Raw genomic sequence first — 27,177 nt, forward strand, 5'->3', positions numbered from 1 at the left:
AAAAAGGGACACACAGGACTGTGTGGACATCAGAATACACAACAGTTTAGTCAGGATTTTTTTTATTTTTCTCTCCATTTTCACATTCTTTGTGAATCAAATTTGTTCCCAAAACATCCAAAACTCCAAGTGATTGGATTTTGAATTTTTTCCATAGATACTTCAAAGTAACTTTCATTTAAAATCTCGCAAATCTCTAATTTCTTGGGAAGTAGCTCTTGTCAGAAAAAAGATCAACATTTAAATTTGTTTCTAGCTAGGTAATGTTTGTGGTGAACACCATTCCTTGCATATTTACAAAAGTGACAGGCCCCTTAGAACTTTCCAAAACAGAAATCTATGCTGCCAAAACCAATGGTCCTCAAACTTTTCAGGGTCATGTCTCCTGTCAGTGGCTTTGTCCCCCCGGGGCCAGGAGCGGAAGCTGTGGTTGGGTCGAGTCTGCGTCGGGAGCTGGGGCTGGTGCAGGTGCGGAGCTGAGGGCAGAGCAGCACTGTGTGGCACTCCCTACCCGCCCCCTATGGCCCCTCTGCATTTCCCTGAACGGTGCTCCATACCCCATGGGGGATTGCCCCACAGTTTCGGGACCTCTGCTCTAAACTAACTTTCTGCCATTAGCTGTGTATAGCAATTACTTTGTTTTTACTCTTTGAAATCTTTTGGATACATTGTTTCTGAAAGCCTTGACAGAAGAATATATCTTTTTTTCTTTCCCTCTCCCTCCCAAAGTGGCCTTTCACTTTAGGAGATCTGGGTTCATATTCTGGCTAGATTAGAACTGAAAATATGTTTGACCTGATTGTAGTTGTGAATAGGCAATTTTCCACATCAGAGTGGAGTGATTAAAATCATGATTTAAATTGACAAGCAAGAAACCTTGATTAATTAATAATTAATTAAAATTAATTTAAAATAATTAATTTTAATCTTGTTTTGCATTTGTACTTTTTAGTTATTTTCCTAAAGAAAGTGTGATTCTATTTGGTTGGTAGCAATTAGAAAATGTTGATTTGCAACTGAATATAGCATTTACACTAAATTTGGTGTTTCTTTATGCTAACCAGCAGAATACATAATATACACATTTATTTAAGCGATTATGTAGCTTAATTTACATTTATTCAGATTCTCAAATTTTACATTTTTTAGGTTAGAAAATGATGCATTTTTTTATTTACTAGATGATTAATTTTTTACTTGTGATTTGTGTCAAGATTTAGTTGGATGGAAATTGGGATTCAATTAAATTCACAAAAGCAGCATTTTAAATTAGTTTTTAATTATTTAAATAAAACTACCTTAAATGTGCTGGATACATTAAAAATAACCAAAAGTTTATCAGAACATGTTTTGCATTTAAAACTTAACTTGTTTATTTAACAAAGGAAACCTCTGTAGTTAGTGAACTGAACTGATTGTTTCTGGTCATGAGGTCCTTCAAGATTTTTGAGCTAGTGTATCTCATCCTCTCATACCTAGTTCTATTCATAGATTGGAAGAGAGAAGAAACTTTCCTGTTTTTTAACTCCCATTTCATTTCTCAACTTTGAAAGAACTAGTCACTGAAACTGAACGAGGTGAATAAACTGAAAATGAAGAAAATATTTTCTCTATACATGCAGAAGTGGCTACTGCTATCCAAGCTATTGTTCGGCTATGCCAGAACTTCAGAAGAAGGCCAGAAGACACTGAATGTGCTTTAATTAAGCCAAAACTTTATTCCTAAATGTCTGGGAGTAGCTGGCAGATAAGATTGTACAGTGCAGATAATTCCATAATCATTATAGATACCCACAGAGCTGCTGGCAGCCTCCCCTTTACCCATCTTACCAACCCACTGCTGGGACCTCCCCACTCCCCTCTCAAATGAGGATTAAGGGGCCTGTAAAAGGAGGGGGTACAAATCATAGGAGCTCCTACTTCTCCACATTCCCCCCCTCTCCAATTTCTGTTCCTTTAAAGAATACCTTTTTTAAATCCATTCCCAGTATATTTTATCTGATCACCCTATCCATTCCCTACAGAGTAGCTACACTGGACATTCAACCGAAGCTTACATAGTCCCCTTCTCTTCCAGTCACCTCGGGCAAGAGGATTGAGTCAGGTCAACATCCCCATGCTGACCTGGCATGGAGCTGCCTCCAGGCAGCAGATAATTCTTAAAGGGGCAACACACCTTCTTCGACAAGCCAGACAAAGGTCCCCACTGCTTACTGTGTGATCAGAGTCATTTTAGCACTTCAATAAACTGGTTCCAGGTGCTTAATCGGTGGCTTCCACCAGTTCAGTGGCTTCACTTTCTTCAAAACTTGGCAGCGAACATGTACTATTTAATATTTTTAAATGATTTTAATAATTATAGTAAGTGTAGGCATTAACATAGATTATCATAATTTAATTTTAGATAGGTTTATTTTAAAAAAAACTAAAATGAACTTAAATCCAGGTTTATTTAAAAATCAAAACAAAACAAAAAACCTAACCTGGATGTAATTTAAATAAAACATCTGCTTTTTAATTTTAAAAAGTAATCAATTTTTATCCACCCTGATCCATATTACTAAATTGCATCAGAATTGAAGAGAGGTGAGGACAGAATATATGCTGAACATATACCTCTTTAGACAGGATGCTCTTCATTTTTTTTGAGGCTAACATTAGCTAATCTTATCTTCTTATTTGGAGACCATCAAGTTGAAATGTAGTATAAATATGAGAATTCCTAACTATGTAGGGATTAGCCTTACTATAATTTATGGGTCGGTGCAAGAAGTATACAGGGATAGGTTGCACCTGGCCAGTTTTCCTTCTCTTTTTGCCCCCTCCCCTCTGTTCTTCTTTGTTTCTCCATGAAGGGCAATTGTCCTTTTCATGATACTGAGGGGCCAACACCAAGGTGGCAAAAATAGGTCTTTGTAAACAAATTCATGGCTTCTCCCCAGGCTAGTAAGGGGCTCCAGTAGGCGCATGAGCCCTCCTTGCTCCCTGTTGACAGTCTGATGAGCTTCCCAACAACCTCCCTGATTCAGAACGAGTTGAAACAGTAAACTAAAACTGTTGGCCAGCAGTACATTTAGTATGTCACCCCTGAATATGATTGTGTATATTTTTCCAGCAATGAAAGAGTCAACAGAAATGTTGTTGTACTGCACAGGGGTTTTTTTACATTTGGTTTCAGAAGGAGTTTGGCAACTGCAGTGAATGTTAAAGCAGACTATACCAAAGATTTTTGGACAGTAAAATAAGGGAGGCTTGCAAAATGTGTGATTTTGAGTTATCTCGATTTAAGCCTTCAGTAAGGGCTTGTCTCCAAATAATAATGAGTGCCTGGAATGAATGATTATCCAGTGAAAAAAATCTTTCAAAGACTTTAGGAAGCACAGATGTTATTTCCTTTTCAAGATATCTGCCATATAAGAGTTTAAATTTAAATGTGGTTGTTCCAGGGACTTCATATTCAGACAGCTCCTGGTGTTTTCTTCCGTACTACTACTAAATATTAAATATAGAATGCATGGTAACAGCAAAAATATAATAATGATTTATATTTTTAAGCAATAATTCCTTTATTTTATTGAGAATATATGTTTTGTGAGTACAAGGGTCATTTAATAATAAAAATTTAAAAAAGAAAAACGCAGGGAGTTGAGAGGAAGATTATCAGTAATGATGCTGGATATTTCCTATGTCAACAGCTAAGAGAAAAAAAATATAAACATACTACTTTGTTTCTTAAGCCAAGTGTGAAAGGACTTGGAATAGTCATCTTGTCTTATGTAAAGTGGGCTTCATACTTACAAACCAAGTGTCTGAAACTCTTTACCCTTCTGCCTAAAAACTATTATCTTCTGCCAGATTGATTTTTCAGTGGTGTTTTAAACTCTGTAAACTGTTCATTGCTTTTATGCTTATTTTATATTTTCAACAAATTTAAAGTAGTCTAGGACTGCAACATGGTCCAAGCAGAATACATTATAATCTCTCCTTCAGGATCCAATGGAGTTAGTCATGTAGAAATTAAGATGTTCTAAGTTTGACATGCTTTATTTAGTTTTCTCTCCGAGTTTTCTACTTCTTCTACAGCTTCCATGTACTAAGCGCTAGATCTTCAGTTCGTAATCAGTTTAACTCTGATTTTGCTATGTTGCTGATTACACCATCTGAGGATCTGGCTCCATATATGTAGTATATATTAAAAAGGTCTAGCCAAGTTAAGGAATGAAGAGTTCATAAGGAGACAGGTGTGGTTGTTTTTGTTTTTATAATTCCATCAGTACAATTCACGATATTCCCATGGGGGAAAAATATTTTCTTCTTTCCCCAGAGAGCTGACTATATATAGTTCACATACTGTATTATAAAATATAGAACACTTGCAAATGATGATCCAGTGTAATATATATGTGAAAATCCAGGGCTTCTTTTACCTTCTCTATTTTACAAAAGCATTGACTACAACCCACTGAGAGGAACTAAAAATAAGTTCCTGTTGTAACACTCGAAAAATATTTGAACTTTTTGTTATTTTTTAGGGCTGTCAATTAATCACAGTTAACTCACGCAATTAACTCAAAAAGATTAATCGCACTTATAACAATAGAATACCAATTGAAATTTATTAAATATTTTGGATGTTTTTCTACATTTTCAATATTGATTTCAATTACAACACAAAATACAAAGTGCACAGTGCTTACTTTATATTATTATTTTTATTACAAATATATGCACTGTAAAATGATAAACAAAAACAATATTTTTCAATTCACCTCATATTAGTACTGAAGTGCAATCTCTTTATCGTGAAAGTGTAACTTACAAATGCACATTTTTTTTGGTTATATAACTGCACTCAAAAACAAAACAATGTAAAACTTTAGAGCCTACAAGTCCACACATTCCTACTTCTTATTCTACCAATCGCTAAGACAAACAAGTTTGTTTGTGTTGACGGGAGATAACTGCTGTCTGCTTCTTATTTACAATGTCACCTGAAACTGAGAGCAGGCATTCGCATGGCACTTTTGTAGCGGTGTTGCAAGCTATTTACGTGCCAGATATGCTAAACATTCCTTTGCCCCTTCATGCTTTGGCCACCATTCCAGAGGACATGCTTCCATGCTGATGATGCTTGTTAAATAAATAATGCATCAATTAAATTTGTGACTGTACGCCTTGTGGGGAGAATTGTATGTCTTCTGCTCTGTTTTACCTGCATTCTGCATATATTTCATGTTATAGCAGTCTCAGATGATAACCCAGCATACGTTCATTTTAAGAATACTTTCACAGCAGATTTGACACAACTCAAAGAAGGTGTTGGTGTGAGACTTCTAAAAATAGCTAACAGCACTCAACCCAAGGTTTAAGAATCTGAAGTGCCATCCAAACTCTGAGAGGGACAAGGTGTGGAGCATGCTTTTAGAAGTCTTAAAAGAGCAATGCTCTGATGCGGAAACTACACAACCCAAACCACCAAAAAAGAAAATCAACCTTCTACTAGTGGCATCTGACTGACTCAGATGATGAAAATGAACGTGTGTCAGTCCGCACTGTTTTGGATCGTTATCAAGCAGAACCCATCATCAGCGTGGAAGCGTGTCCTCTGGAATGGTGGTTGAAGCATGAAGGGACATATGAATCTTTAGCACATCTGGCACATAAATATCTTGCAACGCCGGCAACAACAGTGCCATGCGAACTCCTATTCTCATTTTCAGGTGACATTGTAAACAAGAAGCAGGCAGCATTATCTCCTACAAATTGTAACCAATCTTGTTTGTCTGAGTGACTGGCTGACCAAGAAGTAGGACTGAGTGCACCTGTAGGCTCTAAAGTTTTACATTGTTTTATTTTTGAATGCAGTTTTTTTTGTACATAATTCTACATTTGTAAGTTCAACTTTCATGGTAGAGATTGCACTACAGTACTTGTATGAGGTGAATTGAAAAATACAATTTGTTTTTTTTAGAGTGCAAATATTTGTAATCTTTTATTATTAGTGAAACAAAAAATCATGCAAAAGTTGGTGTAAAATATACATAATTAGTGACAGAGAAATACTACCATTTTCTTAGTATGCCTTTCCCTTATAAGTAATTTAATATCTTGCTCAGGGCCTGATGAAAATTACAGGCTCTCATCACATCTGAGAATCATGTTTTCCGGGGAGAATATTTCTGATAAACTCCGGAGAATAACAGGAAGAAAAAGGAAGAGTCATTAACAGAGTCATGACTTCCTTTGGAGCTGAAACCTCATGTCTGTGTCTTTGACGTTATCAAATAAGAAATTTATAATTGTTGCCAAGTCTTGCATTCTTTTATATGCTTTTGAATAATTGTAAATAAACTTTGCATATGTGGCACATGAAGAACTTTTCAAATATCAAATATTCATGATATGATTACGTATATTAACAGTTTTACAGATGATTAAAATGAAGCACAGAGATTATAGTGTGTCTGTTAATAGAGTGTTTAGCGTATAACCAGACACAGATCCTGTCATTAAGAGTTTAGAAGTTACCAAAAAAATTGCAATCCACTTTGGCCCAATATTAATTGGAATGGTGGGTTCTAAGCAAATAAGATACCCATCTTCTGTATTGAGGTTGTTGATGCTCCTTTTAGCAGCAATGCAGTGGTGTATTGACATTTGCAATGAGAACTGAGATGAACAGTTGAAAATACAGGACTAAATTCTGGCTTTGTTTGAATGCAATTTCAGCTCAAATTCGCGCAGAATTCATTGAATTCTGGCTCTCTGAGGGAATGAAGAGGATGTTGGGAATCCCTTTTATCAGCCTTGGCCACTCCCCAAGGGAGCAAATAGTATGACAGTGCTATGAGGGATGGAATAGTACAACAGAGGTGTTCCTCTGCTCAGGAGGAGTGTTCATGGGAACGCTGGAGTTGTGGACATAGCTCCTTCCCTATATGCATCTTCCAACAACCAGAACCTGGCCCTGAGAGCACACATGCTGTACCCTTTTAAGGGTGTAATAGTTGGTGCTTCTGAATGAGTTTCTCCAGTGCCTTAGAGGCATTCTACCCATTTCTGTCCTAAGGTAAGATGCCTTCAGCACATCTCTGGACAGCACACCAGCAAGCCTCATACTCTGAGCTAGAGTATCTAGCCTGTAATGTTCTAATGGCATTCAGTGTCCTCTACTATTGAGAGTGTTAGCAGAACAACATTGTTATTTTAAAGCCTTTTACAAAGGAATACTATTTTTAGCCTTGCACATAGTTTTTTTACTCATTTGTTTGGAACCTATCTTCTCCAGATCAAAGTCTTCAATATTTATTTGTAAAATAGTATTATACAATCCTCTGTGTTAGTAGTTTCATTGATCTGTGGGTATGGATACAGCATATTAGCAGTACTAAGGGGAGGAAAAGCTTAATAGGCAATATCTTGCTTTAGAAACATTACAAGAAATAAGGCTGTATTTTTTTAACTTGAAAAATTGTTTTTCTCTTTTTGAAGAAATGGAATAAGATTTTGATCCAAATGTAAAGAAAATCACAAATTTATATATATTTTTTTATAAAGAAAAAAATCACAAATTCATAGTTCTCCTTGAGGATGTGGCTCACCTGGATTAGATCCCACAGCAACGTTCTTGCCAGTTGCCTCTCATAAAGTAACCTGTACTTCTGCAGTCTCATCTTTTCTCTCTTCCCCCTAATTTTTCACTGTTTCAAAGGATCAGACCCTCCCTCTCAGTCTTTCTTTCATTTTCTCTCTGATTCTAAGGCTTTTATCTCTTACAGGCTTTCCAAAATTCAGCAAAATAAAAATAAGTACTTTATGGGCTGAAAGTTTCTTGTCAATCATTCGTTTACCCTAACTTATCTTGAGTGATGAAGGTCCACAGTACTTCAAGTGTTATCTTGTTATGAATTGAGCTGGACAAAATTTTTCAGACAAATAGTTTATTTGCTGAAAAATGCAGTTTTAGCGTTGAATTCAGGCAGTATTTGCCAAATAGTTTTAACAAAAAAATATTGGAGTGAACTGTCAAAATTGCAGTAAGAGGAGGGTGTTGTGGCAGTGGTGGTTCATAACTAGAGGTGGGAAGACAATTTTTCAATTTACTGAAAATTCCAAAATACTTCGTTTTGGGTTCTACCGAAAAATAATTTTATTCTGATTTTTCAAAACTGCCAAGAAACTGAAAAATCAGTTATCAGGCTAGCCCCGCTTATGAACCATGGCTGCATGGCACTCAACGTGGGACTTGACTTTAGGCACTGACGGTGAGCTTGTGGAACTGTGGAAGTATGTAACACACTTACCTATTGTGAGCATGTGACCACATCTCCTTCTAGTGGCTATTTAAGTCTTACAGCTAATGGAGATGGCTTTTTGGTTCAAGTACTGGATTTTTTATGCTAATGGTCTCAAGTTTAATTGCTGCTGACTACTGTGGTGGTTGCATATGTGTATCACAGTTCATTAAATTGCCTTCTCTCTGTGAAAAGTTTAGAGATGAAGCTAGACACCTATGCCTACAAACCACCATACGCACAATTTTTTAGGTCTCACAAGGAGCAGCTACAGATTCAGAGTATAAAAGCAGATCATACTCAAAACAAAGTGGAAAACAACAAAATGTCTTTTTCATGTTTAAAAAGATATTTATTTTGTAACCAAAACAGTGGAGGTTTCAGAGAAGTACAAAATAGTAATAAAAACAAAGGTAACCTGCATAGCTGGATAAGTTTAGCTTTAAGATTTCTGCCTTTATGTTCGGTATATATTTTGTCCTTCCTAGACTTGTCTTTTTCTCTTTAGACACCTTCTATAGCTTTCTCTTTCCTTCCCCAGTGTATCACTAACAGCCCATCACAGCTCCCCCAGCCCTGCAAGAGGGAAAATGTATGGGGGGCAGGGGATCTACAGTAGCCTTTCCTCACTTGTTCTCATTCTTGTGGTGCTGCCCCAAACTGCTACCAATTGCTCACTACTTTCTTCCACCCTCATTTTTACAAACTATCACCACTCAACTGCACCATCTCCTGATGCTACCACACTGCATTCTAAACATTGTGTGGGAGTAGATGATTTAAGTGTTACACAGTTCCCCCACCAACCACTGTAAAAGGAAGGTGTATAATAGAAGAAAGATCTCAAAAGTATCACTTTGCAGGGAAAATGAGCCCACAGAGTTTAAGTGGGTTTGAAATGTCATTAACTGTGCAAAATCCTAACGTGTACAGTACTGAGAAATCAACGTACCGTACTGAGAAATCAACGTACCGTATATACTCGATCATAAGCCGGTTCGTTTATAAGCCAACCCCCACAAAATGGATAAGTAAAAATGGAAATTTTTTATGACCCATTCATAATCCGACCCTATAATTCAGGGGTCGGCAAACTTTGGCTCCCAAGCCATCAGGATAAGCCACTGGCGGGCAGAGACAGTTTGTTTACCTCAAGCGTCCGCAGGCATGGGGATAAACCTAAGTAAACAAACTGTCCCGGCCTGCCAGGTGCTTACCCTGACGGGCTGGGACAGCAACTGGTGGGAGAAGCTGGGGGTCAGGGGAATAACCCCTGTGACCACCCCCCACATGACCCTACCCCTAGCCTGGGACCCCCACACTCTCCCCATCCCATCCCTTCCCACCTTAGCTGGGGCGGGCCAGGGGAGGATATCTCTGGCCTGGCTGGAGTTGATCCGGCAGGCTGGGCGGCGCGGCTGCATCCTGCTCCAGCGGGCCAGACCGGGTGGCGCGGCTGCAACATGCTCCAGCAGGCCGGGTGGTGTGGCCGCAGCGTACTCTGGCTGGCGGGGCGGGTGGCGCGGCTGCAGCCTGCCAGCCCCAGAGCTGCAGCTGCTTCGGAGGCTACGGGGAGAGCAGCGTGGCCAGAAGTGAAGAGACTCTGGCCTCGCGTCTTCCCTTCTGGTTCTGCTGGCTGTGCTGCCTCTCCTTGCCCCCTCTGTTGGAGGGAGGGGCTGTGTCCCACCCTCTCCTGCTCTATACCCGTTCATAAGCTGACCCTCTTCTCTGATGCTTCCCTTTTTTTACTTAAAAAATTTGGCTTATGAACAAGTATATACGGTAAGTGAATATCTAAGGAAAACGTATGAGTAGAAAATATTAAGTAGGAGTTTAAGACACTGTTTTGTTTACATATGATCATATTCTAGAAATTAGAGATTGAAATGGCGCATTTGGCGCATTCAGGCCATCTGTAATTGCCCCCAACTGATTGGGCTCCCATTACTTCACTGGGAACACTGTTCATTGGTCTTTCATATCTAACTATTGAGAGAATTCTTTCTTCTAATGTTTAGCCTGACTTTCCTTTGCCTAATTTTATCCCAGGACTCCATTTAACCTCTTAAACGTGTAATTTACCACTTTGCTTCCTGGAGGACCTGAAATTGTGTTGCTTATGCTTTGTGGATTTTTCTTTCCTCCAAGATTAATTTAAAAAAGATTGTGTTACTTTGGTTTTATTCATTTGTGTATTCCACTTGATTTTTACAGAAATATACTATGCTGATAAAAAAAAAATAAATAATTTTTGCATCAAAGTGTCTTTGCCACATTTGGAGTCTGCTGTCTTGTGTCAAGTTAAACTCATAGCTTTACTGCAGAAACGGAGTTGTGGTGTCTAGCCCCTGTGTTTTGATCTTGTGTCACTGAAGTCCAATGATAAATTTTCTGTTGACTTTAATGGGAGTAGAAGCTGGCCTTAACTACCATGTGATTAATGACTTAGAGATAGATATATTGATTCTAAATCTAGTGGACATTTTAGGCTGCTTTACTTTTCCTGTCAGTAGCAAACACTGGTACAATCACTGAATTAATAACTTGCCTTTTGACACCAGAACAAATGCAGCAGTTGTAGGATTTAAATAGCTTTTCTAGGAACAATAAAAGATTGTGCTGCTATAGAATTATAGAGACAAACAACTGTACTTGTCCAACTTCACCCTCTTAACTTTGTAATAAATAAATTGTGAAGTCCTTGTTGCAGTAGTAAAGTGACATTGAAATTTCACTCAGAATTTTGCTAATCTTTGATCTCAGTAGCCACTGATACTTTTTTTTTTTTTTTTTTTGGAGGGATAAGCTAATCCATGGCAGTCATAAGCCCGGATTCTGATCTTGTTAAAAATGGTGTGATCAGAATCTGGCTCAAAGCCAGCTCTTATTCATTCTGTTTTCTAGCTCAATATACCTTAAGTGGGAGTTCTGTCGGGTCCAGCAAGTGAATTCTGGGGGTCGGTGCACATCATTGTATTTGATCATCAGCAGTTTATAATTACAGAAATAGAAACACAAGCACAAGTTATGAATTAAAAAACAGAACATGTTGATTATGTTGTTTTGGTTAGTATGGATTAGTATCTGTGGTACATTTTGTCATATTTGATTTAACACATTTAAAAATCAGACCCTTTCATTTAATATTGCTTTAACTGCTTCTGTGAAAAACGGCCAAATGGATTTCTGATTCTTTTCAAATCTTTATATGGCATTCAGCTGAGGTTCAGATTATAAAATATATACAGTATCACATTATATTATATAACAAATATCCTTTTACCATGGAAAATTCTATTTTAACTATATGTAGTATTTACATAACCTCTATTCATAGGACACAGCAGAATGAAATAGTTCTTTTTTGTTTTAGGCTACTTTTTTTTTTCTTCTTCACAAAGACTCCTCCAAATATCCTTTGGGTCCATGAGTCACTGATTTCTTGGCTTCTGCAGTAGTGGTTAAAAGTTGCTTTAAAGGTACTAGATCTGTGTGTCACTCTAATGATAATCAATTTTGAGGTGTTTCATCATGTCTACTTCATGCCCAAGTTGGGTAGCCTGCTACCCTTGAAAAGTATATACCTTCTTCAAATCCTCTACAAATAATGTATTGCAACTGTAGTTTTCCAGTGAAGTTGTTTCAACATGCTGCACTCATATAAAGTTGCTAGATGAGAGATGCATATGATTTTTTTTTTAAATTGACCATGTGTTCCTATTACTCTGCATAACATTTTTTGCTGGCCTGTATTATGAGTGTATATCTGAAATGTATTGCACATTTTGTCATGGAGTTTTTCTAATGATGGATAGTCTTACATAATGAATAATCTATACAAGTGAAATAGATTAATACATTTTACTCCCTATGGTAGTCATATCAATCAACCAATTTTTAACTTGTTGAATTATGTATGTGAAAGAAGTGGACTTTTAACTTCCCTCTGACCATCTAATAGTGAAAAGGTCAGCATTTTTTATAATCTGTCTTCAAGAGCGCTTCAGTAATATTTTGGTATCAGTAAACAGTCTTCAAGAATGTGTGAAGAAGGTCAGCAACTGAAAATATCAAATTTTGTTTAGCCACAGGCTAACTAAAGCTTGTCTCTTTAACAACTTTTTCTTCCATTCACTCTGTCCTACTGTTCTGTGATAACACTTTGGAGCTAAGTGCGGCTAGTTTCTATTCCTTATGCTGTGCTTCAGATCATTGACATGCTGTGACAATGGGGTTGTGCTCAATAGGCTCAGCATATGTACTAAAAAGTGAGCAAGAAGTATGTGTTACGATTTAGAAGGAGACAAAAATGATCTCCTGGTATCAATCACAATGTTTTTGAAGAGAATGGCACATCAAAACAGCAGAGCAAACTACCTAGGAAGTTCCTCTCTTGCCTGTCTTGGCACATAAAAGGGCAGTTTGAGGCCTCTAGAAAATTATAGATTTGGTACCAAGAATGCTTAATTGAAAGATCAAATTGGATATCACACTTTTTATGATGGGAGTTGCATATATGACAAACAATGTGGTCTATTGTGGAGTTGTAGCAGCCACATTAATTTCATTATAGTCTCTTTATTATTCCCTATTGAAGAAAATTTGGTGTGTACAAAATACAGAAAGAAGACTGGAAAAAATTATACTTATTCTGAAAAAAGATATATTTACACCTCTGTTGGATATAATCCAGTCTATATCAGGCTGATATTAAGACTACCTCAGATATGTTATGTTGTAAATCTTCAGTTCAAGATTGTGTATCATCTGCAGTAACCTAGGATAACAACACTGAAGTGTTCTACATTTGTCCTGTTAACTTTCTGCCAAAATATGTACTGCTGATTACAGGAAATTGATTCAGTGCTGTAGTTGTGTAGTGAGTGTTTACCAGATTCTACCAGATTGTAATGAACTAACATGGATTGGGAGTAAACAATTAGGATAAGTGAATGAGTTCAATTCTGAGAGTCATCTTGATCATAAAAAAACATTATATTATCCCATCATGGAACGTGGAAATGCATTAATATCTCTTGATGTTGGCGACAAGGGAAATCAATGTATCAATAAAATCCCTGCACTGAGAAGATGGAAAAATGACAATCTTCAAATGTAAAACTGTTTAATGTTAGTATTGATGCAGATCATCAGCCACTTCTGACAGAGCTGAAACTTCACCTCAGGTCTCAGGTAATCTGGATAATATCAGAGAAGTACAAAAGGGAAATTGGATGTATTGTTGAATTCTGAGCAAGAAAAGATGTCAAATGAACTCTGGAGGATATGGATGTATGTAAAGGCTATGATAAAAATGAGAAGAAATTAAAACTGTAGATCTTGGGTGAAGTTAATTTTCAAAAGTTCTAACAACTAATTATTCCTCCTAAAGTAAATAGGAGGGGCAGGTCCATGACATGTCTGAAAATGAGACCCTATGTATTATAATAATAGTGAAAGCTCAAAGTGAGAAGACACACGAGGAGAGCAACCTAAGGATGTTAATCTATGAGTGAGCATATATGGACAAAAATGAGTATGTTTGTGAGAATTATTTAACTGGAAGCAGCAACTAGGGGACTCTATTAAGAGGAGAAAAAAATAGAAAGGCTTTTCAAGGCAAAATAGATAATTATCAAGTTGAGCAGCAGACAGAATAAAAAGGTATAAAGAAAAAGAAGGAAATTTATGGGAATGCTTATACAGAAATGGCAACGTCTGTGAATTGAGAGAGAAAATTCAGTGGAAGAATAAGTAAATCCTGACTTTCCAAACAGCATGGATGACTTTAAATTTGTTTGAATTGTAGGGAGTTTGTTTAATTAGGAGTCAATGGAGGAAAAAATACTGTAACTGATAGCAATTAAGATAGAAACAGAGCTGCCTCCTTGCTACTCACTGTGATGCTGTAAAATGCATAAAAATTCCTGGACTAAGAAAGATTGTTTATTTTTTGGCAAAAATCTGAGATTTTTTTATCAAAGCTACTTCAAAGGCATAGTTGAAGAATATACACGAACATAAACTGAAGAGGTATAGCAGTCACTCTGGCCATTCATGTACAACATGCATTTTTCAAAATGTTCAACAGCTTCATAGTATGTAAGCACTAACTTAAAAGTTGAGTGATTTTCCTTCTAACTAGCATATTTATCTTTATTAATAAACTCTCCCTATCTGTCCCATGCCTCATCCACAAATGATCCCTCAAAGAGATGTTCATCTTCGTGCTAATTGTTGTTGTCAACTCCCACTTGACTTCTTCATTGGTAACTGGAAGAAGGGAGATTTTTTATTTTCTCACAGGAGGTTTCAGACTGGATTTTTGTCAGCATCCTCCATCTTTGTTTCAGACATGATCTTGTGGTTTTAGCTTAGAATTTGCAAACCCATAAATGACAATTTTAAGATTGATGCCCTTGATGACTTTATTCATTGGTGTTTTATTGTTGTTTTCTGAGAGGACATTTTAAAACAATGATTTTTTTAAAAGAAATTATAACAAAAAATAAAACCTTCCTTGGTCACAGGCATGCAGATTTGATGTTGTATTGAGAAACAGGAAAACAGCTGTATAATTCCAGCACTGCTCTGACATCTGGAAGGTCTCCATCAACATAACAAAATTTTTACATTTTTCTTCAACCTCCTTACTGTCTGTAATTGTAGATTTACCCAGTACTGCTTTCCCCCATGTCCACTATTCTCTACAATTTTTGTAATAAGGTCACAGCAGCCTGTTTTTTCTTGCACGCCTTTTCAACAAGAATAAATGAAGGCAAATAGTTAATTGCTTTAAGTGTTTATAAGCGTTAAGTGTTTTAAGTGTTTATAAGCAGAAAGCAGATAGTACCAATTAATTGTACAAATGGGTATAAATTGTTTGATAGACAAGTTGGCAGTTTGGGAGTTCAGAATCTGGGGTTCAGATAATCAGGATCCTGTTATATTCATTACACAAACACATTGATTGATCTTTGTTGTAATGCTCTGGTCCACTTACTAGAAGCTAGATTTCCTATTTTTTTGGCAAATTTGAATGTCATTTTCATTGGCATGCTGTAAAATATCATAGCCTATCTAGGCTACTGTAGTCTGCAGAGATTGAAAATTATGCAAAAAAAACAGTGAATGGATACAGAATTCTCGAGTTAGTCATCTGAACATTAGTTAATTTTGAGCACTGGTGAACTGTGGTTGAGAGATTGCCTGTTCAAAATAGGAGGACAGTACTTGATGGTCTTCATTTAGTATATATTGTGACAGGGTCAGGCCAGATGGCTACAAGAGAGTGGTCGAAGGTAGATACATTAGTTCCAGGTTAAGCAGGTCCTTTTTCCCTGGGTAAGATAACAGGGACTATTCCAGAACACTCAGGAACTTTCTGGAACTAATTAAGGCAGGCAGGCTAATTAGGATACCTGTAACCAGTTGGGAAGCTGCTAGAATTAATTAAGGCTAATCAGGACACCTGGTTTAAAAGGGCTGTCACTCCAGTTAGTGAGGTTTGCGCGGTGTAAGGAGCTGGGAGTGAGAGGACATGCTGCTGGAGGACTGAGGAGTACAAGCGTTAACAGACATCAGGAGGAAGGTCCTGTGGTGAGGACAAAGAACATGTTGGGAGGAGGCCATGGGGAAGTAGCCCAGGGAGTTGTAGCTGTCACGCAGCTGTTCCAGAAGGCACTCTAGACAGCTGCAGTCCACAGGGCCCTGGGCTGGACCCCGGGGTAGAGGGCGGGCCCAGATTCCCCCCAAACCCGGACTCAACACAGGAGGTTCCACCAGAGGGGGGAAGGTTTCTGAGCTGTTCCCCGACCCACATGGTGGATCAGCAGAAACTGCGGGGATTGGTCTTACTTTTTTTCCCCATGCTGGCCAGTGATGAGTTTTTCTGAGTGAATGGCAGATTTGAGCCACGAAAGTGGCCAAACTGAGGGCTACTGTGAATCTCTGAGGCGAGCAAAATCCGCCAATAAGTGCAGGACCCACCAAGGTAGAGGAGGAACTTTGTCACAATATTAACTCCCCTTGTTTTGAACGGCTTGTTTTGAGAATTAGGTTGTGTTAGAGCATGGTCCCAGTATTTGCCACAATGTTAAATGTAACTTGTCCCAGTCTATACTGACACCATAGATGTGTTCAGAGTCATGGTAGCAAGCGCAATGTTAAAGTTCATATTCTAACATGGCCTAATTTCTAGGGAAGACAAAACTCTAAGTCAACAAAAAATTAACTTCCTGGATTCGCCTTTAAGTTCTTGGCAACTCTGAGATATTCCCAGTTTATATTTGGGACCAGTCAGATGTTTTCAGTATAATTTTTAAATAGCTATAAAAATATAGGGCTGAAGTCTCTGAACTGCTAACACTGCTTTGCACTACATAAGCAGCACAAAGTACCTTAAAGCAGGAAACAGTCAGCGAAGATTCCTGCTGCATTCTGTTTCCAGAAAGCTGGTGGAGTTGGCCCTGCTGCCTCTTGTGCCAGCCATTTCCTCCCTCTCAGCATATTGGGGCATTCCATCCGTGTGATGGAGAGGAGAGGGTGTGTGACAGAGTAGAACTCTGCTATGGCTGATTCTCCACAGGTATGTTAGAACTGCTCCTGTACTTTCTGGTCCTCCTCCCCCCACAAAAAAAAGTCAAAAAATGCTGAACTCTTGACAAAAAATAAGGAAACCAGGGTACTGAAATTCACCAGGGGCCCTCCACAACTGCATGTGGTATTGGAAATGAGCTAATGAGGATGAAAAGAATCACAAAGAACCTCAAACCGTGCAGAAGAACTTGAGGAAATATGATGGGGTCTACAGGCCCCATGCTGAATCAGAGCAAGGAGTAGAGCATTACTTGAGTAGGGAGGCCCTGCCCTTCAGTAGGTACAAGGCATGTGCCCAGTGGAGGAATAGTTTAAAAGGACACTGGTTGTCCAGGAGAAGGGGGAATGAGTTCCATGTGGCACCAGGAAACAAGGCTTAAAATTACGTTGAAGGCTGCTCTACCAGCAGGGGCTTGGATCCCTATCCACCTTTCTTTAGGAGTTGAAAAGAGGGGAATTTGAGATGTGCAGGCCTGTGGCAGCCAGAGAAAGAGGCAACTTTCCCCAGCTCCAGGGCTGTGGCTGCTGGGGAGAGACCCCACTCCTTCCCAGCCCCAGCTCGAGAGCTGCTGTGGCCGGGGAGAGAGGGCACATCCATCGCATTAGAAAGGTAAGACTACTGATATTAATATATGAGTTCTGTGCTTTTATTTGTAGAACAAAAAAGTTAATTACAGGGGTTTTTTGTATAGTGCTTTTATCCAAAGCACTTTACAATAGTTAGCTAATGGTACAAACAACATTTGGAAAGATCATTAAGTGGTCCTCCGAGACCCTCAGCAATTTTCAAGTGGTCTGTGAAAAAAAAAGTTTGAGAACCACTGCTCTAAAGCAGTGGTCTCCAAAGTGGCATGGGCCAGAGGATCCTAGGGACAGCACTCTGCCATTTTTTTCCTTCGGTGGCAGCTCTGCATGCCTGCAGCAGGTCTTCCCCTCCGGTGGCACGCCCGCAGCAGGTCTTCCCTCCTTCTTTCTTCGGTGGCACGTCTTCTCGTCTTCTTCTTCAGCAGCACGCCCGTGGTAAGTCTTCCGCTCTTCTTGCTTCGTCAGCACGCCTGCGGTAAGTCTTCCCCTCTCCTTTCTTTGGCGGCACCGTGGCGGTGCACGATCCAAAAACTTTGGAGACCACTGCTCTAAAGGATGATGCTCAAAGGCCCTGTCCATCTCATTGAGTTTCTCAGCTGCAGAGAGGAGCCTTCTATTCCCACTGATATTTCACCTTTGGTCTCATCAACCAGAGAAGTAGTGGTGGAGTCTCTAGCCCACACCAAACCATGACATAGGACTCTATTTAAGCTGTGGCCTGCCTCATTTGCCCACTGTACTCCTGGGAGGGTTTCTTATGTACTAGTATAAAGGCTTGAGAGCCTAAGATGGCTTTGTCTAACATAGCACCCACCGAAAAGAAGTGAATTTGCCTCTCTTGCATATGCCATCACCTCTTGAAATTTTTTGAGATAGTGTATGGTGGTTTTTTGCTGCTTCCACAACTTGCCATTACAGTGCTGGTTGAGGACCAGTGAGCAGTTCAGAGTGCCCACAACCCAGAGCTCTAACAGTAGACCCAAATATTCAACGGAGTGCCTAATATGTGGATCATCTCACTCTTATTCAGAGAGATTCCTACTTGTCCAGAGAGAACATTAAATCATGTTGCTTTGAGAAGAAGCCAGTCACTTAGGCAGCAAAGTTTCTTGTCTGACTTTTCAGAAATCCTAAATAGAAGCAACACAAAGGAGATTTGAAGGATGGCCTGCATTGCAACATGTAAGGTGCCCATAATCACAAATACGTTTTCAGTCATAAATACAAACAACTCCCGAGAAATCTGGAAAATCATAGATTCCGTGGCCTAGAAAATTGGAGATTTGTCCTGAGAGTACTGAGTTCCATTCTCATCATCCTGCAGTCTTTTAGGGTACCACTAAAAGCCGTACCACAATTCTTGAACCTCTTCAACCTTTCTGAACTTGTCCTTAGACATTCCATCCATTTCTGTCAGCAAAGAAGGTTGGTGAGCCAAGGTTTAAGCAAAGTTTTCTATTCCTTCACATCTTCAAAAATTCCTAACTTCTTCTGCAAAGGAGTGTTGTACCTATTATATCTGTCAAAATTAATAGCTGTTATTCCACCACACAGCACCCAAGGAGTTGGCTTGAAACGGTCATTAAGATATTTGGGTAGGGTCCAAACGGCAAAAAGATGATGTAAAAACAGGCTGCCTTTCATTTTAGGAGCAAGTGATTGCTTGAGGGGAAATGACGACTCGTTATTTTCTCGTCAATCCACACGCATGCACACATATGTGTACTGGGGAAAATAACATCAGTCCCCATCAAGTGAACACTTAATTGCTCTTTAAAATCAGAGGTAATTCCTTTTTTCAAAATTTCACTAAAACAGTGGAGAAGAATTTGGTAATTTTAAAAATACAACCTCAGTGGAGCTATTTAGTTTGTGAGATGGATTAAGTTACCCCTTGGAGGATCGAATGTAGATATAAATTTAGGGAAGCATATTGCTCTCACTTGACTTTTGGTCCTTCGAGTTTGCACAGTTATAACAAATATGTAGCTGAATCTGACAGCATGACAACCTGTTCAAAGAAAAATTATTTATGCTCATCGTATATTATTTCTGCTTTAAAGGTTAAACTCAGGAATTGTTGACTTCAAATATGCAGGTTCTTCTTTAGTCATTGTAAGCCCTAGTGATTTTCATAAGAAATAAAAATTGTTTCCTAATTGTACTTGACTTATCTTTTTTATTGCTGTAACAGTTTGTTACTAATATAGATAATTTGGAGCCTCCAGATATTAATAAGAACAGGACTTGTAAATTACATTGAAGCTTTTGCATTGAATTGCACAGGTGGAAGGGATGACATTTCCATGTCCTTTGGGATAGTGCATGAAGCAAAAATAAGAAACTGAATCAGTTTTCAGCCTGAATGTCACTCTTTTGTCTGAGTTGCAGGAAGGCTGCAGACATTTGCATTCAGTTCTGCCTTTTGGCCACCGATTGTTTCTGTGGTGCTATTGAGCAGACAGCCAAGCACTGCCTCTTGCTCTTCCCCCTGCTGAGTACAGCGAGGTACGAGCACTCAGGAGACAGCAGTGGCAAAAAGTAAGAGGCTCAGTAAGAGCCCCAAGCTCCCTTTCTCTTGTCCACACACACACATCCCTCAGTCAGGTGCATCAGACTCTGCTCCTCCAGCACAACCCAGCTGCAACAAATACCCAGCTCTAGATATGTGAACAGACCCATAGCCCATCCCTGCCTTCCCAGAAGTCTTAGTACCCAACTACCTCCAGCAGCCACCCACTCAGATTCACTCACCCAGCTATACCCCAGTCACCCCTGAAACCTACCCACCTGAGCCAGACCTGCTCGGTTTTGTGTATCTTCATGTCCTTCCTCGATCACTTCCCAGAGCACTGAGGGACAGAGAATATTGAAGATTAAAATATCCAAATGGCAGATCATATATCTAGGAACAAATAATGTATATCACATTTACAGGATGGGTAGCTGTATCCTGGAAAGCTGTGACTTTGGAGAGGACGGGTGATGGTAGTTGACCAACTGAACATGAGCTACCAGTGCAATGCTGTGGTTATAAAGGGCTAATGCGATCCTTGAATGTATAAATCAGAATAACTAGAATTAGGCAGTTAATGTTACCTCTGTATGCAACATTGGTGAAACCATTATAGGAATGCTATATCCAGTTGATTTTTGGAAAAGAGCTACAGGAATGATTCTGAGTCTGGAAAACCTGCTTTACAGAAAGGCATTCAAGAAACTGTCTACTGACCTTATGAAAGAGAAGGTTAAGAGATGACTTAATCGTGCTATGTCAGTCCCTAAATGGCGAGAAGATTTCTGATCATAGGGAGCTCTTTAATCTGGCAGACAAAGGCTTAACAAGATCCAGTGGTTGGAAACTGAAACTAGACAAATTAGGTGCGTATTTTTAACAAAGAGAGTAATTAATCACTGGAACAATTTACTATGTGGTGCAGTACATATTCAGTCACTTGAAGGCTTCAGATTTAAAATCAGCAGTTGGATGGATTTCTAAAAAGATATATTCTAGTTCGACCAAGAAATTGTAGGGTTGATGCTAGAATCACTGAGTGATATTCTCTGGCCTCTGTTATGTAGAAGGTTAGCTTAGGTTACCATAATGGTCCCTTCTGGTTGTAAATATATAGGGATCTTTAATTTCCCCATGATTTATTTTGGGCAAGGACAAGAATTTTTGGGCTTGGAGTTACTTATAAGCAGGGATGGTGAGGTGTATGGGCCTGTGGTGCCCGGGCTCCAGCAAATTCAGGGCCTGGGGGGCCTGGCTCCACCAATGTTCGGGCCCAGGTCTCTCCCCTGGCTCTGCCCCTGCGTGCCCCTCCCACAAGCATCCTTGCCTGCCCTGGACAGTGGGTGGCTGCCCCCTGCAGCTCTGCGCTGCACTCACTTGCCAGCTGCTGCCACGGCTGGCTACAAGGGAGCGGCGCCGGGGGCAGGCTGAGTCAGCTGCTGCACCCGCAGAGGGAGGAAGTGCAGCCCCCACCCCGGCAGGCAACTCTGGGGGTGGGGCTTATCCTGGCTGGACCTCCTAAGCAGCAGCCTGGGGAGGCTTGGCTGAGTTTTGGGCTGGAGAGGTTCCCCAATGGGAGCTCGCGGCTACCGGTTGGGAGAAGGCTGGGGGGAGTCCTCCTCTCTGGCTCCTCACCCCAGCCCTGGGACAGCCTACTTGCTGCACCCCAAACTCCTCATCCCTGGCCCAGCCCCATGCCCTGCACCCCAACCCTCTGTCCCAGCCCAGAGCCCACACCCAGCACCCAAACCCCCTCCCTCACTCTCCTGCACCCCAACCCCCTGGCCCAGCCCAGAGCCCTCACCCAGCACCCAAACTCCCTTCCAGAGCCTGCACCCAAACTTTCTCCCAGAGCCTGCAACCCAAGCCCCCTCCTGCACCCAAACTACCTCCCAGAGTCTTAGGCAGGTGGGGCACAGGGAGTCGGGACTTGGACCTGTTCTGAGCACCACCAAAAATTATACAAACCTGCCGCCCCTGCTTATAAGGTTTGTGATAGTTTTCAACAGGCTTTGTAAGGAATGTGCATAAAATCACAGTGTACAAATACTGTAGATTGTTAGCAGAAGATTCTGGAGCTGCCATTTGGACTGGTCACCATTAAAAGAGCTAGCCACATTTGGAGAAGACCATACTACAGAGAGTTTAGGGAGCCCATGGAACCCTCATATTTTAAACATAAATTAACTTTAATTTTAGGTCCTTGTGTCCAAGTTAGGGCTATAGTTGATGTAATGCTGATCTGGCACAATTCCATGGGCATCTTAAGTGGATTTTGTTCTATAGTTAGTCAGATAAGACTATATTTGATGTCTGTTGTACATAATCTGTGCTGCTCACTGCAAAACTATGTTATAAATCCCATATCCAGGAGATCCTCTGTCTGATGTTTTGCCACAACAAAACCATTCCTTGCTTAATGTATTCATGGTTCACACACATGTAAAAAGCCATGTAAATATTTTTTTAATTTTTTTGTATTCACATTATACGTTTATAGTGATAGTTACCTGTGGCCTCTTTTCATAGTCATGTAACAACTAGATGATTGCAGTAAAACTATTTTCCCTGTTATACTTCTCAGCTAGAGTATATAATTAATTATTGCAGACATACAGTTTGAATCCAGATTTCACTTTGCTACAAACTCTAGAGTAAATTTAATGTTTGTCATGCTTTTCATTGCTGTAGTTACCAAACAAGTGACTCTTAAGCTAATGAATCTAGTATTCCATAAATCTTCTTCTTTTACAAAGTAGTAACCATTTCTGAGCTACATAATATAAGGTTGAAGGCCAATGTACTTATCTGCCCAGCATACTGTTACTACCTTGTGTAACCCTTCTGCCCATCAGAGCTGGCAGCAACAAGGGCCGGGTTCAGTATCTAGGGGTTCCATTCCAATAACACAGTGCAAAACCAGCTCGAGCCCCCACCCTGTGACCTGGGACAAAAATATACCACCCCCGCTGGGTGCCTCCAAGAGGCAATACTTCCCCTCTCGCAAGCACAGAGTCTGAGTGTAGCAAAAAGCCTTTTAATAACAGAGAGAAACAATGTGGCATTATGTTGGGGAAACACCACCAACAGAATTCATAACACAACCCATGAGCAAAAAATACCCACCCCAAGCAAATTGGGACGTGTCCTTTCCCTTTGGTTCTTGAGTCAAGCAACCCAAAGTCCCAAAAGTCCAACAACCCAAAAGTCTCTGTCCCTGGTCAGGGCAGCCCCAGAGTTCAAAAGTTTATCTGCAGAGTTTTACCTCCCAACCTAGGTGGAGAGGGGCGGGGGGGAAGAGGTAAGGGGCACCTTACATGATCTAAAGCTGACTGCCCCGAAGCTCCATAGGGCTTCACTCCGATCCGCTCCACAAGCCGCTCCGCTCCACCAGCCGCCCCACGAACTGCTCCGTGCTGCTCAGCGTCCCACAAGCAGCTCCCACCGTCCCGTGAACTGCTCCACCAGCCCGTCCACAAGCCGCTCCAACCATCCCGCAAACTGCTCCACAATATATCTTCAGGCTCCCCCACTACTTAACACAACACTCAAGGATTTCAGCTCTTAGTAAGTTTAGCTCTTTTGTGATTTCAGCTTGTAGTACGGGAGCCTCAGTGCTGGTGCACCATTAGCCCAAAGTGAATTCAGCCCAGCAGCTTGTAACTAGACTCCTAATGGAATCAAAATTAGCTCTGATATTCCACAGTGGAGAGAGGAGGAAGTGCAATTAGCATGTAATGCCCTCACTAGGGGGCCCATGCCACCAAGTATTAATACCTGTCCCCAGCCTCTCTCTATTCACTGGGTTTTGGAACCCATGTCCCTTGCCTAGCGAGTGCTGCTTAGTTGATGGCGAGTCCCTCCATCATAACAAAAGGCCAAGTACAGTTTCTTGATTCCCATAATCAGGGTAATAACAATTTATTCTTCCTGCCCCAATAACAGAGACACTGGGGATCCCACAGCAGCCAAAGTGACCATTTGGGCAGCTATGGCCTCATTCTAGGGGGGGTGGGTGTGTCTGTGCAAATGAGATCAGCCCCTGAAGTTCTTCTCCACAACTTGCCACACCTCACCACCAGATGTCAGGGTGGAGCTCATCCTGACTCTGCTTACACTTGTAAACAGGGAACCACCCTCAAGAGATTATTATCAAGAAACATGCTTGTCATCCTCTCATAACTTCCTGTTCTCATCCATGTGCCTGTCAACAGCCTTGCTGATTAAGATGGATTAGTTTCCATTCTCACAATATTTTTCATTTCATTGTTTGATTAAAACACGCCCCATCATTCCTCTCCTCTTACCCCTTCCCTCCAAAGGTGTATTTTTCAATGTATTCTGACTCAAAGTGCTTTTAAAGCTGAATGGTATAGTAAGGAGAGGGGCTGCAATATTCCACCATTCAAATCAGCTCTGCTGTTGCTCAGGCTGAGGGAGTGGAGGAGGATAGTCAGGTAAACATAAGAATGGCCATATTAGATCAGACCAATGGTCCATCAAGCCCAGTATCCTATCTTCTGGCAGCGACCTGTGCCAGGTGCTGCAGAGGGAATGAACAGAACAGGGAATTTTCAAGTGATACCCTGTCATCCAATCCCATCTTCTGGCAGTTGGAGGTTTAGGAAGACCTGGAGCATGGGTGCATTCCTGATCATCTTGGCTATAGCCATTGATGGAGCTATCCCTCCATGATGATCTGATTTTTTTTTTTTAGCCCAGTTATACTTTTGGCCTTCACAACATCACATGACAATGAATTCCACAATTTGACTGTGTGCTTCCTTTTTTTTTTAAACGGCTGTGTATTAATTTTATGGGGCGCCCCATAATTGTTGCCTTATGTGAAGGGATAAATAACACTTCCTAGTCACTTTCTCCATATTATTAATGATTTTATAGACCTTTATTGTATCCCCCTTAGTTGTTTCTTTTCTAAGAACATTTTAGTAGTATCATGGCACTAAGAGGAGTTAGAGGGAGAGAGAATCATAGAGTCTTGTAAGTGATATCAGAGATACCAACCCAGAAGAATTCAGGATGAATGGAGGAGAAAGTGTCCCAGAACAGTTTGAGAGAAAAACATGGCTCATGGCTTTCTGAGATGGAAGATGAGAGTGGCCTGAGGGTGCATTAAGTAACAGAGTGAGCATCTCAGAGCTGTCCTAGTGAGAGCTGAGTATGTGTCAGAGCAGCATGAGGATAGAACAGAGAAGCTTTAGAATAGCTAGAGGGGAAGTACAGAGAGCAATCAGAAAGACAGCATATTATAAAAACAAAAAAGAAACAAACAAAAAAATCAAGACATGAGTGCAAATCCATTGTCCCTCACTAGCTTTTGTAATTTTCCCCTTTCCCGTGCTTAAGAACATAAGACAAGTCCTTCTAAAGGTGGTGTTTACCTACGTGTGTTCAACTTTTTTCTTTTTAAAATTTTTTTCTGAAACAAAAACACAATTTAAACTTAATAAGTAGGCTTAAATACAGGAATATTAATCTGTATATAATAAATGATGGAAAAACCAAAATTGAATTTTCAAAGACCTAATGAAAATAGATGGTAATCATAATCTAAAGTTGACAATGATTTGTTTACACATTCTTGTATGTAATATTGGAAAATTTCTTTTGCTTACTGCATTTTCAGTAATGTCATTGTAGTAGAGATTTTGTACTGACTGGAAGGCAAAATAGGTAACAAATATCCCATTTACAGACTGGGAGGTAAGATACCTTAATGTTCTGAAAAAAGAAAAGGAGTACTTGTGGCACCTCAGAGACGAACAAATTTATTTATAATAATTTATATATAATAATATATATAATTTATAATAAATTTGTTCGTCTCTGAGGTGCCACAAGTACTCCTTTTCTTTTTGAGGACACAGACTAATACGGCTGCTACTCTGAAACCTGTCATTAATGTTCTGAGCGTCTGAAATGTTCTGAACAGGGAAGGCACATCTCTGCTGCTGTTTTGCCTATATTTTGTCTTGCAAGACATTCTTCTATTGCAATTTTGGTCTTGCTTTTCTAAAAACAAACACTGTGTCTATTCATAGAAATAGGTGCACGTCTGTAAAATGATACAAATAACAGCAAAAAAGTTATGTCACCCAACTGTTAGTCAGAAAGAAAATAAGGAGATGATAAAGAAAGTACAAAATTTCTTCATAATCAGTCTGCATGCACATAACAAACTAGTGAAGATAAATTTTGATCCTGTACTCTCTCGAATAGTTAGTAACACAAGCAGGTGGCAACCTCTCTTCATGAACCTATATAAGATTGTAAGTCATTTACCTTTTTGTACTTTTTATTGTCTCTTCCTTTATGAAAAATCAATAAAAAAAAATCATCATACACATAACATTATCTTTAATAAAATGCAATTAGGTAAGAGAGTAATATTTATTATATACATTCTAAGGATCTATTCACTACATAAATGTGTTATCTAGGTTACCATCTAAGTGACACCTTAAGTTTCATATGGTGATTACAGGAGTGTTTTGTTTTGTTTTTTAATATGGATCCAGCCAAGGGAGAAAGACTTGTGTGGGAGAAACCCAAATGCTCCCTTCTTCTTGTAATCATACCATAGAAGATTATAGGCTTGGTTCTGCAGTCTTTATGAAGTCCCAATGACTGCAGTAGAAGTTCTTCCTGAATGACTTCATGATTTGGCCATATGGCCTCAAGTAATCAGTGTTCAGAGTTTTGGGGCAATACCCATGAAAAGTTTGGCATTTCTACTACCAGTTCACCTCTAATTGGTGGAATGATGATGGCGCTCTTGTGGCTTATGCACTCCCTGGCTGTATTTGATGCTATGTGCTGCTTATTTTTATTATTTCTATTATTCATTAAATAGTTGATTATAAATTAAAATATATAATTCAAATTGCATATGCATTAAATGCATTATGATGTGTGTGTGGTGTCTATGCAAGTAAAATATTGTACTGTTAAAAGTTTGTTCCTTATAATTACTAATATGTCTCTGCTAAATGTACATTGCAAAGAAACACACAAAGCTGCTCATATCCCAGCTGAAATGTTCCATTGTTCTGTTTGTTTTTCATTACTCTGAAACTATTACTGCAAGAATTCTTAAACTGGGTGATTTTCAAAGAGGAAACTTAGCAACCATAAATGCAGTCTTGCAGCTGTGTCAAAATATAA

The 27,177-nt window shown here is 39.7% G+C and overlaps 1 protein-coding gene across 9 annotated transcripts in view; it reads left to right on the forward strand.

The window, feature by feature from the left end:
• Nucleotides 1–27,177, forward strand: part of SNX29 (sorting nexin 29) — a 450,561-nt gene that overhangs the window by 284,112 nt on the left and 139,272 nt on the right. The window contains exon 20 of one of the 9 annotated variants that reach the window (XM_043523234.1): nucleotides 11,668–15,665. The exons of the other annotated variants lie outside the window; for them this stretch is intronic. Coding sequence (XP_043379169.1) covers nucleotides 11,668–11,724 — 57 coding nt within the window. The 3' untranslated portion in view covers nucleotides 11,725–15,665. Of the gene's footprint in view, nucleotides 1–11,667; nucleotides 15,666–27,177 lie in introns of those variants that run through there. 9 annotated transcript variants of the gene reach the window in all.

Source organism: Chelonia mydas, chromosome 10, assembly GCF_015237465.2.
Source record: "Chelonia mydas isolate rCheMyd1 chromosome 10, rCheMyd1.pri.v2, whole genome shotgun sequence".
Classification (NCBI taxonomy): Eukaryota; Metazoa; Chordata; order Testudines; family Cheloniidae; genus Chelonia; species Chelonia mydas.